The following is a 14,781-nucleotide window of genomic DNA, read 5'->3' as shown; positions in this document are numbered from 1 at the left end:
ACTATTAATCGAAATACCCGTTGTTTTCCTTGCAGAAGTTCGAGGGTTTTTATCAGTGATAGTTTCTCCGGTAGTTTTAACGAATGAAAATTTTGAAGCCATAATGAAATCTTTTTAATCTGATCTGGATCTTCAGCTAATGTAGATTTCATAATACTATCCTTTCCGTAAAGATGTGAAAAAGGATTTGGTTCAATAGCATTACGGAATTCCATATTCTGATAATCCCAAGGTTCTGTAAATGTTCTTAAATACTGCAAGGTCCTTAATACACATTGAGAAGCTCTGACTTGGAGTTTCTTCTGACACTTACCATCTCTTATCTCCCAATCAGCAAAAGACTGAAACATCTCAAATTGAGGGAAAGAATCAGTATTAACAAAAGCTTCAGTATTTTGTTGGAGATATGCTGCTTCAATCTCTTCAAATAAATCTGGAATTTTGAGAGATTTCAAAAAGCGTTCAACAAGACCATTCATATTTACCTCCTCCAGTTCTAACATTTTAGAAGAAATATACATAGAAATAGAAAACTCAATTGCACCAATAATATGATAATAATTCAGAGTTTTCAGAGTTTGAATCATATCTGGAGTATAATGACTGAGCCAAGTGTCATCGAGCTGTTGAAAATAGAGCTTAACCTGTAAATTGGGTAGAGGATAAACCTTTACCAATTCTTCATTGAGATTTAGAAAAACGCCAACATTTTTATGTTGCCAAGCTTGACATCTTTGTATCCACTGATTTCTTCTTAGTCGGAGACCAATTATCTTCTTGATTTGATCAGTGACATCGGATAACAAATATTCTAAAATCTTAAAACGCTGTACAAAAGTTTCAAAAGAATCATCAGCAGGACTGGTTCCTGCAATGGTGAAAAGACTTTCACTATGTACATGTACCTTGTTCATTTCTCTGGTTAAGGCATCAGGTAAATAATTAGAATTTCCAGGAATCCATTCAACATCATCTGAAACCACATTTTCCATGCTAATAATCGCCCACGAGCTAATTGCTGAGATATCTTGGCATTCAAGAAATACTTGAAATTCATTGAGTCAGTTCGAATCAAGAATTTTGAAGGTGCCAAATAAATTTCGAACTTTTGAATTCCATTGAATATTGCAAGGGTTTCTTTTTCAGCAGGAAAATAACCTTTCTGATGTTTAGAGAATTCACCTGAAGCATAGGCACATAGAACTTCTTCAACATTTTCTCCTTCTTGCCTTCTCTCAAAAAGAGTAGCCGCCCAAAAATTGTCGGAAGCATCAGTCTGTAAGATGAGAAAACCAGTACCAGGCGGTTTTAAAGTAGGTAATGTTTGGCATTCTTGTTTCAATAATTGAACCGCTTGAGTAGCTTCATCAGACCAACCACCATTAATAAATTCTCGAATAGGAGAAGTCTTTTCAGAAAGATTGGGAATATATTTATGAACATAATTGAGAATTCCCAAAAATCGCTGAATCATTGGCTTATCTTGTAATTGATCAGGAAATTCAGATAATTTCTGTAAAACATGAGGCTGCATCTGAATTTTACCTTGGCGAACGGTGATGCCGAGAAAATCAATACTGTCTTGAAATAAAACCATTTTCTTCTCAGATAAGACTAAACCATGATTACGGGCTTCGTCAAGAAATATTTGGAGATGCTTCAAATGAGAGGCGAGATCTGGACTAAATACAAGGATATCATCAATATATACAACAATAAAATCGTATGAACCAAAAATATGATCCATTCGACGCTGAAAGAATGCAGGAGCATTTTTGAGACCAAATGGCACAACTCGCCATTGAAAGAACCCGGCAGGACATGTAAATGCAGTTTTTGGACGATCTTCTTCTGCAATTTGAATCTGATAATATCCTGATTTCATATCAAATTTGCTGAATATCTTACTGCCATGAATTTTCTGCATGATTGTTTCTTGTCGAGGCATGGGATAATCAAAGCTCTTAGTTATAGCATTTAAAGGCTTATAATTAATCACCATCCTATCTTTACCACGAACAATCTCAGAATGATTGCGAACTAGAAATGCAGAACAGGAATAATGAGATTCACTTACTTCAATCAAATTAAGATCTAGCAATTCTTGAATCTGTTTGCGCATTTCTTTTTCTTCATCAGGAGTACAGGGTATCAATTTGCCAGTCACTCCATTGTCATGCAGAGTGATAATTTCTTGTTTCGGGCTCTGAGTTGTCCAAAAAGCTTGAGGATTAGTAGAACAACATTTTAGCAATTCCTCAAATATCTGAATTTGTTCAGGAGACCAATTAGGATCCCTATTGGCCTTTTGGGTAGGTTGAGCTTTGGCTTCATAAATATTTAACACTTCTTCCCAATCATGAGATTCTTTTCTCTGTTTGGGTTGCCTTTTTAAACCTACCTTTTTCTGACTCTGATCTTTTCGGGCTTCAGAATTAGCCATAGTTAACCTGGGGACTGAGACTGCTTTCTTCTTGATGTTACAAATGATTTTATCATTACTGATCGTAACAGGCAACACTGAATTAATGAACGGCATTCCCAGAAATAAACTTGCTGAGTTATCATAATGCTGAATAGCTGAAATCTTAATTATATTCCCCCCAAGTTTCATTGAAATGTTATCAACATAATGAGTCAGATTAACAGAACCACCAATGGTTTCAGATCTAAGGATATTCTGTAAGGGCTTCCATAATCCTTTAAACAGTGACGGTCTAGCAAGATTATTGGAGCCACCGGTATCAATAAAAGCATCAACAGAAATCCATTCACCACGTACTTGAACTTCAACAGGAATATACAACAGATCACTAGTTCTGACAATCTTTTTCATAAAGGCTTGTTCATCAACAGAACTAGGTTTAGGGAGGAGAGAGGAAGATGATGCAACTGTCTTCGGATAAGGACATAAAGAATTCTGAACGGACTGAGGTTTAACGGATAAGAAGTTTGGCAAAGAATTCTTGGTGTCAACAGTTGTAGTAGTTGTGACAGAGGTATTAGAATACTCTTCTGTATCATCTTCTTCAAAAACAACAGAATCACTATCATCACTTAAGTGATCCTCATAAACATCGGAATCAAAATCAGAATCTTGATAAGCAAGATTCATTTTATTACTAATATCAGGCAGAGACTCAGTATCAGAAAGAGAAGCATCAGTCAAAATATATACATCTGAAACTTCATCATCAGAATCAACAACTGACCAGTCATCTGCAAATTCTTCAATATCAAAACAGGCTTTTAGTTTGTTAGAGGAACTCTTGGGACATTTGCGTGCAAAGTGTCCTTCTTGCTTACAGATAAAGCAAGCATTATCCTTCTTTTGTTGTTTCCTCTTTTTCACATACCTAAATTTACGGAATGGTCGTTTAGGATTGATAACTCTCTTAGGTCTGTATTTACCATATCTTTTTGATTTCCTTTTCCGGAAAGGAGTCCAGGGTAAAACAGAACGACACACATTCAAATTAGGAGAAATATCATGAACCTGTTTCTGCCAGCACAAATATTTTACTTTCTCTTGGCTTCTGAATAGGAGATCGATCCAATAGATTTGTTCTATCTTTTTGCCTTGGACTTCAATATCTTTCATTATCATATCCCCTATATTTCCCGGTAATTTAGAAAGAAAAGCAATCTTTTGAGTATGATCATTAACAAGATTTGCTTTATAGATTTTACCCATAAATTCAGATCCAAACTGATCTAAATCTTTTAAATCTGTTAATTGCATGCGGGTTAAATCTGTAATGATTGTTTTCTTTTCATCTTGAGGCTCGGGAACAAATTGAGTTAACAAGAGAACTTCTAAAGTGGCTAAGCCTAAAGCTGCCACATTGTTTCTTTCTTCTTGAGAAGCGCCCATCCACCAATCCCAAACAATTCCGGCCATTCGTTTCTCCGCCAGCAAGAAAATGGAAAAATTATCCAATTTTGACACAACTTGCATTTGATATAGTGCACCTATCCAAATCCGGATAGATTCTGCTGGATTAGATGACTTATCTAAATCTAAAACATATCCAGAGGAATTAGTATGAAAGAGATCTTCTTCAACTCTAGGATATTTAGGGTCTTTATGCAGATTTGCTTTCTGCAGGGATGGCATAATAAACGATGGAAATAGAGTTGCAGCATTTTCTATTGTAGCCAATTCACCTTTGTTTTTATACAAACTGGAAAATTTTGGAATTGCAGTTTTAGTACTTAATTGGCTATTACTAGATTCAGCAAAATCTGCTGCTTCTTCATGGGAATCACTGGTTTCCCATTTAGGTGGAATTTCCATTGTTTTTACAAACTTTGGAGGCTGTTCTTCTCTTTTCTTCTTCTGTCTTCTTCTTTTCTCTTTCTCTTCTCTACGCTGCTGTTCAGCGGACTGTTCATCATGAAGAAGTTTAAGATTGGCTAAAATCAAATCACTTGGAGAACCCAAATCATCTAAGACTTCTTCAGCATGTGCGCACCAAGTAGTTAGATAATTCCCAATCTGATAAGTTTGATCTAGATCATTTGTATTCTGAGAATTGTGTTCTATCAAAGGAGCACAATCTGCTCGGGTTGGTGGCTGTCTAGAAGAGGAGGAAGTAGTACAGAACTTTGTTCGAGGAGGCCATTTGCCACCTTTAACAAATCTATGATTGGCATATTGCCATTCTTCAACAGGAGCAAAAGAAGTACGCATATGATGCATTTTATTTACAGTGGGTAGAAATGGTTTATACTCAGGTATATACAACTCATTAGGTGACAGAGAAGGTTCACCTAAACTTTCTTCTTCGGGAATAGTAGCAGGAACTTGACTACTTGAAGGAACTTCATTTGGAATCATAGGAAACACATATCTCTTTGGCTTAGAGACAGGTCGAGGAATTACTGGTCTTGGAGGAATCAACTTGACTTGTCCATTATCAATAGTTACTCTTTTCAATTTGGATTGAGGTTGTTTAGTATCAACTATTGACTTGTATTGGAAATACCAGTTTCCAGGTAACTCAGTAGGATCATATAGAACACCTTCAACTTGAGCATTAGACAAACCAACTGTAACACAATCCTTTAAGACAGGCTGTTTAAGTTTAGGATGTGCTGTATTAGTCAATTGAAAAGAAGCTTGTCCAATTATAGACAGGTATTCACTTTCTTCAGCCATGGTTAACCCTTGGACACCAGACAATAATTTCCAACAATCTTTCAGATGGACATCATTCAGACTAATAGCATAGTCAGGATAAATGGTTCCATATTGACAACCAGTAGCAAGGTTTCCTTGAATAGTACCAATCCTAGCATGTTCATAATTTTGATGACGGGTATCAAACAGTTCAGCAATACAGGGAGTATTAATTCCATGACGAAACAGTGGAGCTAATCCAATCCTTATCCCCCCAAAATGAAGATAGAAATACTTTCCATCTTTTACATACTGCCGAAATTTCTTAATTTCATCATCAGAGAATAAATTCAAAGCAAGGATTTGCACAGAAGGTCCAGATATCTTAATAGTGATTTCTACCTCTTTCAGAAAGTTTTTCTTCTTGAACAGGAAAGTCATAGGTAGCTTATAGATATCAGTAGAATTTAGAGCAGGAGGAGTCCAATGTTCAGGGTCTTCAACTAATTCATGATTTTCGTTTTCAACAGACTCGGACTCAGTCGACCGTGACGAGACTTCAGTAATGACTTTTCTGTCTATGGATGAGAATGATCGCAACAGATTGGCCATATTTAATCTATAACAGAAATAGACTAATGAAAGCTTTTATCTACTCGGTCCAATGATCAACAGAGTGACCTTTCAAAGGCTAGCTGGCTTTCAATAGAATTCTGTCTACAGATTAGTGAGTTAGGATCTACAACAGGGCTCTGATACCATAAAACGATGTATGGTCTAGGAACTTACTTGGAACAACTGAAGCGAACGCCTTCTGCAAATTGCAAATTTCTTCAACACATCAACCAGAGATTTGCACGGACTTTTGCGAACTCCTGTCGCTTCTCAAACGCGCCTTACTATCTCTCACACGATGCTCTTAAAAGAAACAGTCCTCAGACTGGCGGCCCAGCAGGCTTCAGTATTAATTCAAAGTAAAATTACACACCATAGAAACTCAAAGATATGAGCTCTGATTACACACACACACTCACAAACTCACTAAGCACTCACAACTCACGATTCCTAAACTATGAGAGAGTTCTCTCTTAAATAACCTAACAAACGAATCTAGCTGACCTAATGCATGACATAAAAGTAGAAATAATTGAGGGTCCTGTCAGTATCTTATTCCACTGACGGTGTCTACTCAACTTTTTCTTTTGTACAAAGATTCGTCACAACATGTGACCAACAGTGTCACATTGCTGACAAAGAGATTCGTTACCAAGAACCTTTCGGGCTTCTATCACTATCATATCCCATCTCGGAATCTGACGGAGTCTTGACTCTATCCCAATGGTACGATAAATGAGATAAAGTATCTTGAGGATCTTTCCAGGAAGATGTAAGCCATGATAGATATTCTTTTTCCCAGGTAGGGTCATTTTGTTCTTGAGCATCTTGATAAATATCCACATATACGGTTTCTTTTTCGCTATTCACTTTAGCTTTTCCTTTTGGATCGTGGATTGTAATGGAGGAATCTTCTTTTTGTGGAGCATGTGAACTCTGACCTGTGTCATAAGTAAATCTGATCGAATCTGCAGACTTCTTTAAACTTTTAGATGGAAAGAGATAATCATCTTTATTCCATCGGTTCACATATGCAAAGGGATCGATTTCAATTCCAAGGAAATTATCTTTCTTGCTATTTCTGAAATCTGGCAAAGACTGTACAGCCAGTTCAACCCCATCTAATAACTCCCATTTAAAAATCTGAAACATACTTACAGATTGTTCAATACTCGATTGAACCCATAATTTACATTGATGACTAAGATTTCCTTGTTCTTGCAATCCTATTTCAAACACCATTGAAGAACAGACACGATTAGAGAGAAGTAGATTGATCAAGCAAACCGCATCTTCGGACCATGAACAAGAATATACATTAATAGTAATAACAGCCTTCTGATTAACTATTAATCGAAATACCCGTTGTTTTCCTTGCAGAAGTTCGAGGGTTTTTATCAGTGATAGTTTCTCCGGTAGTTTTAACGAATGAAAATCTTGAAGCCATAATGAAATCTTTTTAATCTGATCTGGATCTTCAGCTAATGTAGATTTCATAATACTATCCTTTCCGTAAAGCTGTGAAAAAGGATTTGGTTCAATAGCATTACGGAATTCCATATTCTGATAATCCCAAGGTTCTGTAAATGTTCTTAAATACTGCAAGGTCCTTAATACACATTGAGAAGCTCTGACTTGGAGTTTCTTCTGACACTTACCATCTCTTATCTCCCAATCAGCAAAAGACTCCTCCAGTTCTAACATTTTAGAAGAAATATACATAGAAATAGAAAACTCAATTGCACCAATAATCTGATAATAATTCAGAGTTTTCAGAGTTTGAATCATATCTGGAGTATAATGACTGAGCCAAGTGTCATCGAGCTGTTGAAAATAGAGCTTAACCTGTAAATTTGGTAGAGGATAAACCTTTACCAATTCTTCATTGAGATTTAGAAAAACGCCAACATTTTTATGTTGCCAAGCTTGACATCTTTGTATCCACTGATTTCTTCTTAGTCGGAGACCAATTATCTTCTTGATTTGATCAGTGACATCGGATAACAAATATTCTAAAATCTTAAAACGCTGTACAAAAGTTTCAAAAGAATCATCAGCAGGACTGGTTCCTGCAATGGTGAAAAGACTTTCACTATGTACATGTACCTTGTTCATTTCTCTGGTTAAGGCATCAGGTAAATAATTAGAATTTCCAGGAATCCATTCAACATCAAATTCATACATCTGAAACCACATTTTCCATGCTAATAATCGCCCACGAGCTAATTGCTGAGATATCTTGGCATTCAAGAAATACTTGAAATTCATTGAGTCAGTTCGAATCAAGAATTTTGAAGGTGCCAAATAAATTTCGAACTTTTGAATTCCATTGAATATTGCAAGGGTTTCTTTTTCAGCAGGAAAATAACCTTTCTGATGTTTAGAGAATTCACCTGAAGCATAGGCACATAGAACTTCTTCAACATTTTCTATAACCTGATTCCATCATTGGCATATGTGTGCACCTCTAGAATGGAAATCGAAACATGACTTATTATCTTGACATAGTTGAGAAGCTCAATCTCCTGTTCAACCAGATCGGAGGTTATTAAAAAAGGAATAGAAGTAATTTCAACTCAGTGAAAAAGAATTCACCAAATTGCAGACCTATGCAACAAACTTGCCAAAATTTGTACACGATTATCGGATCTAGCGAAGGGAAATTATGCTCATTCTAAAAATCGAAAGGGGATACATTCTGATCACCTATATGTTGTTGGTTTAGAATTATGGAGATAGAATCTATGGCCATCAAAATGTATACTGTAAAACATATAAAGAGTATTAGTCTCTGTAAATGAGGTTCTCGATCTTATTTTCATGTAGTTTTATTTGTAAAGTAGATCAAGTAAGATTGTTGGGTGTCTTTGCAAGTGACTGTAATATGAATCTATTGTCGATATTTCTCTGATATACAGATATGTGATATTTATGTTTAATTGAAATATTCTCTCAGATAATGTGAATTGGTTGGAAAGGGTCCACAAATCCAGTCTCACTTTGCTTCGTATTATACCATGTGTGATGTGTTTTCAATATATTTTATTTCTCGATTGAGTTATTTGATTAGTCATGTGTTTATATTTCTTTGTAATCATATCCCCTTTGAATCTTGTGAATGATTAACTAATATTTCCATGTTTAACATGTTATGATTCGGTTAATATAATACACAACAGGTTCATAGAGTAAAGGATTTTGATAATTGAAGCTAACCCTATAATCATGGAAGAACCATGGTCTATTAGTTACTTACAACAATAACGGTCTTAAATCATATGCATATTTGCAACTTGATTTTATATGCTTCCTTTCTCTATTTCAATCATGTATTTGATCACTAAATGATAGCATTGATACACATCAACCTTCTATGGTTATAGGAACTTACCAATCCTTCTATGTTTAGGACTATGATTAGATTAGGAAGCGCCCTGTATCTGCACTTAACGATCCCTTTAGTTTAGGGATTACTCTTTCAATTACTTTCCCATGCTCACTCGAAGGTTTTTGTTGCATTGTAAATTTGTCTAGACCACTAGAAGCTTTCTTCAAAGAAACCTTATATTTATTATGGTTTAAAGATTATGGGATTTTTTATAAACACCCTAGAGAGTAGATACTTTGTAGCATTTGTATTTGAATGTAATATCCTTGCTGGCAAGTTCAGTAGGTGAAATTCATTAAAGTTAAGACCTGGATGAAATCTATATGAATTTTGGCTCACAATTAAACAAGGAAAATGATTTTTGTTATTGTTAGTAACCAACCAATAAATAAGTGACCTAATCCCCCAACTACTTACTAGTAAGCTAATTGTTTTTCATTCTTTACTATAGCATAAACTCCTCATTGTCTTAGTCTTTACACATATAGTACAGTGTATAAAAATTTATGCTCCAAAATTAAGACAATAATGCTTTGAATTTGAAGTAATTAATTCAACCAACAATTACAATACTAACTTCTTTAATGGAATGAGTCATCCCAATTATAATAATCTTAAAAGACTTCAAAAACTAGTTTCTAAACACAGTTTTTTTTTTAATATCAATAATTTTTTAACCTAATTATATTTTTATAAACATGGTTCAACTTAATATTATATATAAAGTTTGAACTTAATATATATCTATATATAAATTTTATTAAAAATAAATATTTAAAATAATAATACAAATTATTGTTTTTTAATTAAATAAAATATTAAAAAAAAAACAATAGTATTAATGGTTGGTGGATTTATCTGGTGTATTTTTTTAATTATCGGCCTTTGCCACAATCATTTACGTATACGAAAGATTTTGACGGAAAATTCTACGTTTCGATTACGTACTCTTTCAGCGTACTTTATTTAATAGTTTCTCCCTCTTTAAATTAGTTTTGTTCGAAATTTTAGAATTTAAAGTTCGAATTATGTAATTTATTAATGCTTTTTTTAAATGTAATTTTTTTTAATATTTAAAAATCAAAGTTTTCATATATATATATATATAATAAAAAAATTATAATATTATCTAAAATTATATCACCATTAAATTTTTTTAGGAAAATAAATCTTATCAAAATTTCAAAATATTTACATGAGAGCATATCTCTTCCATACTCAAGCTCTAGAGCCAAACTAAACGCAATTAAAATAAGCCATAGCTTAAAAATAATCCCGAACCTTATCGTCACCCTAATAATCTCAAAACTCTAAAAACTTATAAGAACGTATCTGACCTTGATAGCTCATATAGGCTTATAGGCTGCTGGGAACTGGCGCATTTCCTCGTACAATAATCCAGGGCACTGCGGCTTGTTGGAAACTTAAACCAGCGAATGTGCCATGATTACTTATTTACCTCTTTGACATGTCAGCTCCTCCACCGCACCTGGCTGTTCTACGCGGCGGCCCTCTAAAAATAGAGACGAATAATGTATGAATAATAGCGATACGCCAGTGACGTTGCGGAAAGAAAGATACGTGCACAGTAGACAGAGGCTTCGGGCAGGCTGCACTCCGAATGCCTGTCTTTTAATTTACATGACTTTTGCCACAACCCAGGCTTTACCACTGTTGCTCACCAGCTTTTCATTTATATGGTTTTTGCTACAGCACATGGTTTAACATTGTTGCAAGGCCAGAATTTAAAAATCTGGGTTGAGTAAGCATGCACGTTCCCCAACGTCAAATCTCAATTTTCAACACACTTCTACCCATTGTCTCCTTATTATTATGTTCCCCATAAATAAAGTCACTCTTTCACCACTAAATCCCGGCACTTTCCATCTCTGCCTCAATAAGTTATTGGCGTTTATTCTATAGTTGTGGATGCTACTAGCAACGCCTGGTAGGTACCCACTTGAAAATTCCTTCAAATTTTCCTATAAATTGTGTCCTGGGGCTCCTCTTTCTCGCCATTCCATCGAAGTGCATGGTATAGAATTCATTTGCATCTGCATGTTACATATTGGTTCATATTGACATATTATAAACCTTGTCATTTTTTTTGCTTTGCCTCTTGAAAATGGGTGTCTTAGCCCTTCTATCTAGCTGGATTGATGCGGCGACTACACCCAGGCGCAAGAAACTTAACCAATTTCAGGTAAAAAGCGTCACATTTTTTTCATATATAGAGAGTTGTGATTGTTACCATAACTAACTAGCTATGGCCTCTGTATCTCATCATGTACAGACCGTGGAGTTGAGAGTTCGAATGGACTGTGAAGGCTGCGAGAGAAAAGTGAGGAACGCACTAACTTCCATGCAGGGTGAGAACCATTCTTCCCATTTTTACTATAGAGCTTTTATATATATACATATATGCTGTTTCAGAATTAGGTCAAGGGTTAAATTATGATATGAATTAATGAATGTGCAGCGGTTAGAACGGTAGAAGTGGAGAGGCAGCAATATAAGGTAACGGTGACTGGGTACGTGGATGCCAAGAAGGTGCTGAAGAGAGTGAGGCGAACGGGGAAAAGAGCAGAATTGTGGCCTTACAAACCTCACCATCTGGTTTATTATCCATACACTGCTCAGGTGTATGACAAGAAGGCTCCTTCTGGCTATGTGCGGAACGTAGATCACAGTTTCCCGAGTTATCCCCCTGGTAATAACAACGCCCATGAAGCCTACACTTCACTCTTCAGCGACGACAATACAAGCGGTTGCACTATTATGTAAAGTAAGCTTCTAGCATTGTGTAACTGATCAATTTTGGGTAAAAACTTATTTTGCAGATTAAGTGATTTAAATAATTTTTTGTTTATCAAGTTGTCTGTGATATTTCAGGGTTGATTTGTGGCTTTAGCAGCATTTAACTTGTCAAAGTAATATGGGGATTGCACCTGAGCTGGACCACGCTAGGCTCTAGGTTCTTACCTGATTCTTAGCATGTCTCCTCCCTCTTAGCATATCTCCTCCCTTAGTACACAAGAAACAACCAATTCTGTGAAGTTTGATCCTGGGTAGCCTCAGTCGCAAGTCCATCCTCAACCCATTTTGCTAATAAAACTTCTAAATGATTCAAATTAGATTCTTAGAAATGTGTACCTTTTAAACTATTTTGTAAATTTAGACATTCAAATTATTCTGCAAATTATCAGTGAACTTGCTGATTCCCGAATAGGACCGACATGAGCGGTCAAATAATTGAACGCCGAATATTCGAGGAATGAGCAAATTACACCATTTAAATTTGAAATTATATTTATGATTCTTAAAAGTTTATAATTCTTAAAAATATTTAACTAAATTCAATCAAAATTGACACAAAGAATTGGCAAAACTGCTATTTCATCTGCTATTCATCTATTCATTATTAATGGATATTATGTATTATGTATATATTAATGGATATTACGTATGTAATCAAAACGACGTACAAAAACTCAGGTTGCCTTTCTCTTGGGTCATCGATTTCTTTAGTTTCAGGACGAAGTGTTGTTATTGTGAAACGTAACTTCGAAGTAAAATCAGAAGATTCTAACGAGATGTGATTGCACGAAATTAATCACATAACCAATAATAATATATTGACATAATTTCTTGCACGGACTCAATTTCAGTGCGGTAATTTAGTACTATAAATATAAATATTAATGCCGTGTCTTCCACACTAAAATTTCAAATAAATTTGACTGTATTTGAACTGTAGCAACAATATATTCAGTCTTCACTTCACATGTTAGATGTTAATAATATCATCGCTTGAGCGCGTTTTCAGGCTTTTCTAAAGCTTTTCCGTTGTTTTGAATTGTGTTATTTTAAAATTAAGTTATATTTTAATTACTATAGTCGTGCGGAACTTTTAATAATACCTTTGGTTCTCCTGCTTGGAGCTACCAATCAGACTTGCAAGCAAATTAATGAAGTGATGAAAGGCTAATCATTATTTTCTTGTAAGCGAGATGAAGTTTACATCGTTTGTCATCGCCAAAGGACAGTTTATGCCATTTTAAACGTATAGTTTTTCATTGCTTCAGGAGCGTAGTTTGTCATGCAAAAGAAAAAAGAAATATTCTTAGGTTTATTATTTTAAATTTTATATATTTATACTTTGAGTTTTTTTTCAAATTTATTAGATTTGATTTGATTTAATTTGCAGTTTGTATTTAAAAAATATTAAATAAATTTAGGATTAAAATATCTCTAAATTTATATATAGATAGTTAGTCCATGAAATTAGTGGTGATAGTTTACATGATGTTTGCTATGATTTTAATTAAGGTTGGATACTTTGTTGCTTTTTTAAAGAAACTTCTCACATGTGTTATGGTTTTAATGATATATTTAATAAATGTAAAAGTGATGTATTTTGAAAAATAAATCATAGTTTAATTGGTATGGAATAGGCATGGTCATTGTGATTTTTTCGCTACCATATTGAAGGTCACTTATTACCAATGAATGAAAAGTCTGGTGATGAGGGTGAAAACATGTGTAAGAGGAACCTATCTCTTTAATGCTTACCTCATGGGTGGATATGATAGTTTGGTCCAAGTTGGTGATTATGACATTACATGGTGGTAGTCACATTGGCAATTGAGTCACACCTTTTTCAACGACATAATGATAACATGTTGTTATATTCACGGTCTGGTGTCATAACTTTGGTGGTATTGTGATGTTAATAGATTATTGTAGCTTCAAGAAGTTTCACAAAATTGGTGATGTTGAAGCATTGTGAGGCATTGCAACAATGCAAAGTGTTACAACTTCAATGAAGTGTTATGACATCAGGATGTTGTTGCAACATCAATTATAGCATTTCTTTATGTTTTAATGTCGCATTAACACGGAATGTGGAAACTTGTAACTCGGCAAAAAAAAAAAAAAAAAAAACATTGCAAAGTGTTACAACTTCAACGAAGTGTTATGACATCAGGATGTTGTTGCAACATCAATTATAGCATTTCTTTATGTTTTAATGTCGCATTAACATGGAATGTGGAAACTTGTAACTCAAAAAAAATAAAAAAAACAAAACAAAAAACAAAAACAAAAAACACAAAAAACACAAAAAAACAAAAAACAAAAAACAAAAAAAAACAAAAAACAAAAAACAAAAAACAAAAAACAAAACAAAACAAAACAACAAAAAAAAAAAACAAAAAAACAAAACAAAACAAAACAAAAACTTTGCATTTTATTACTTTTTATTCTCTTTATTTTCCTCATTGTTTTTTTGTTTTTTTTTGTTTTCAAGCATGATATGCTAGTGGACAAGTCTTCATATGATACTTTCCTAGTTGTGTCTAAAGGGGTTTCATAACTAGGTTGCCTCCTCTCTCACTTTCTCTCTCTATAGATGTGGATCCTCCTGGATGGATGGTCTTAAGGCAATTGTTGGAACCATAGCTAATGTTCTTAAGAAAGGTCGCTTCAAGATATGGATTTTTATATAGTTGGAGTATTTTCCCTTTGGCCATTAATGGATTTTCTAGTCTCATCAATGCTATAGATCTTTATCAACCCATTTTCATATATAGTATCAATCTCATATGTCCTAGCCACTGAGTATGGAATTTCTCCTTGAAGTCCTTCATTTGGAATC

At 34.4% G+C, this 14,781-nt stretch overlaps 1 protein-coding gene across 1 annotated transcript; it reads left to right on the top strand.

Annotated features, from left to right (window-relative positions):
• The first annotated feature begins 11,166 nt into the window (after positions 1-11,166).
• LOC149204445 (heavy metal-associated isoprenylated plant protein 20-like) lies at positions 11,167-11,983 on the top strand. Its single transcript, XM_089393291.1, has 3 exons — positions 11,167-11,328; positions 11,419-11,494; positions 11,605-11,983. Exons 1-3 carry the CDS (start codon positions 11,251-11,253, stop codon positions 11,907-11,909), a joined length of 459 nt encoding a protein of 152 aa, XP_089249417.1. The 5' UTR covers positions 11,167-11,250; the 3' UTR covers positions 11,910-11,983.
• The last annotated feature ends 2,798 nt before the right edge of the window (positions 11,984-14,781 follow it).

Source organism: Pinus tabuliformis, chromosome 1_2, assembly GCF_031772625.1.
Source record: "Pinus tabuliformis cultivar Carrire ecotype Pingquan chromosome 1_2, CPIR1, whole genome shotgun sequence".
Lineage (NCBI taxonomy): Eukaryota > Viridiplantae > Streptophyta > Pinopsida > Pinales > Pinaceae > Pinus > Pinus tabuliformis.
This window is presented reverse-complemented; position numbering and strand designations above follow the sequence as displayed.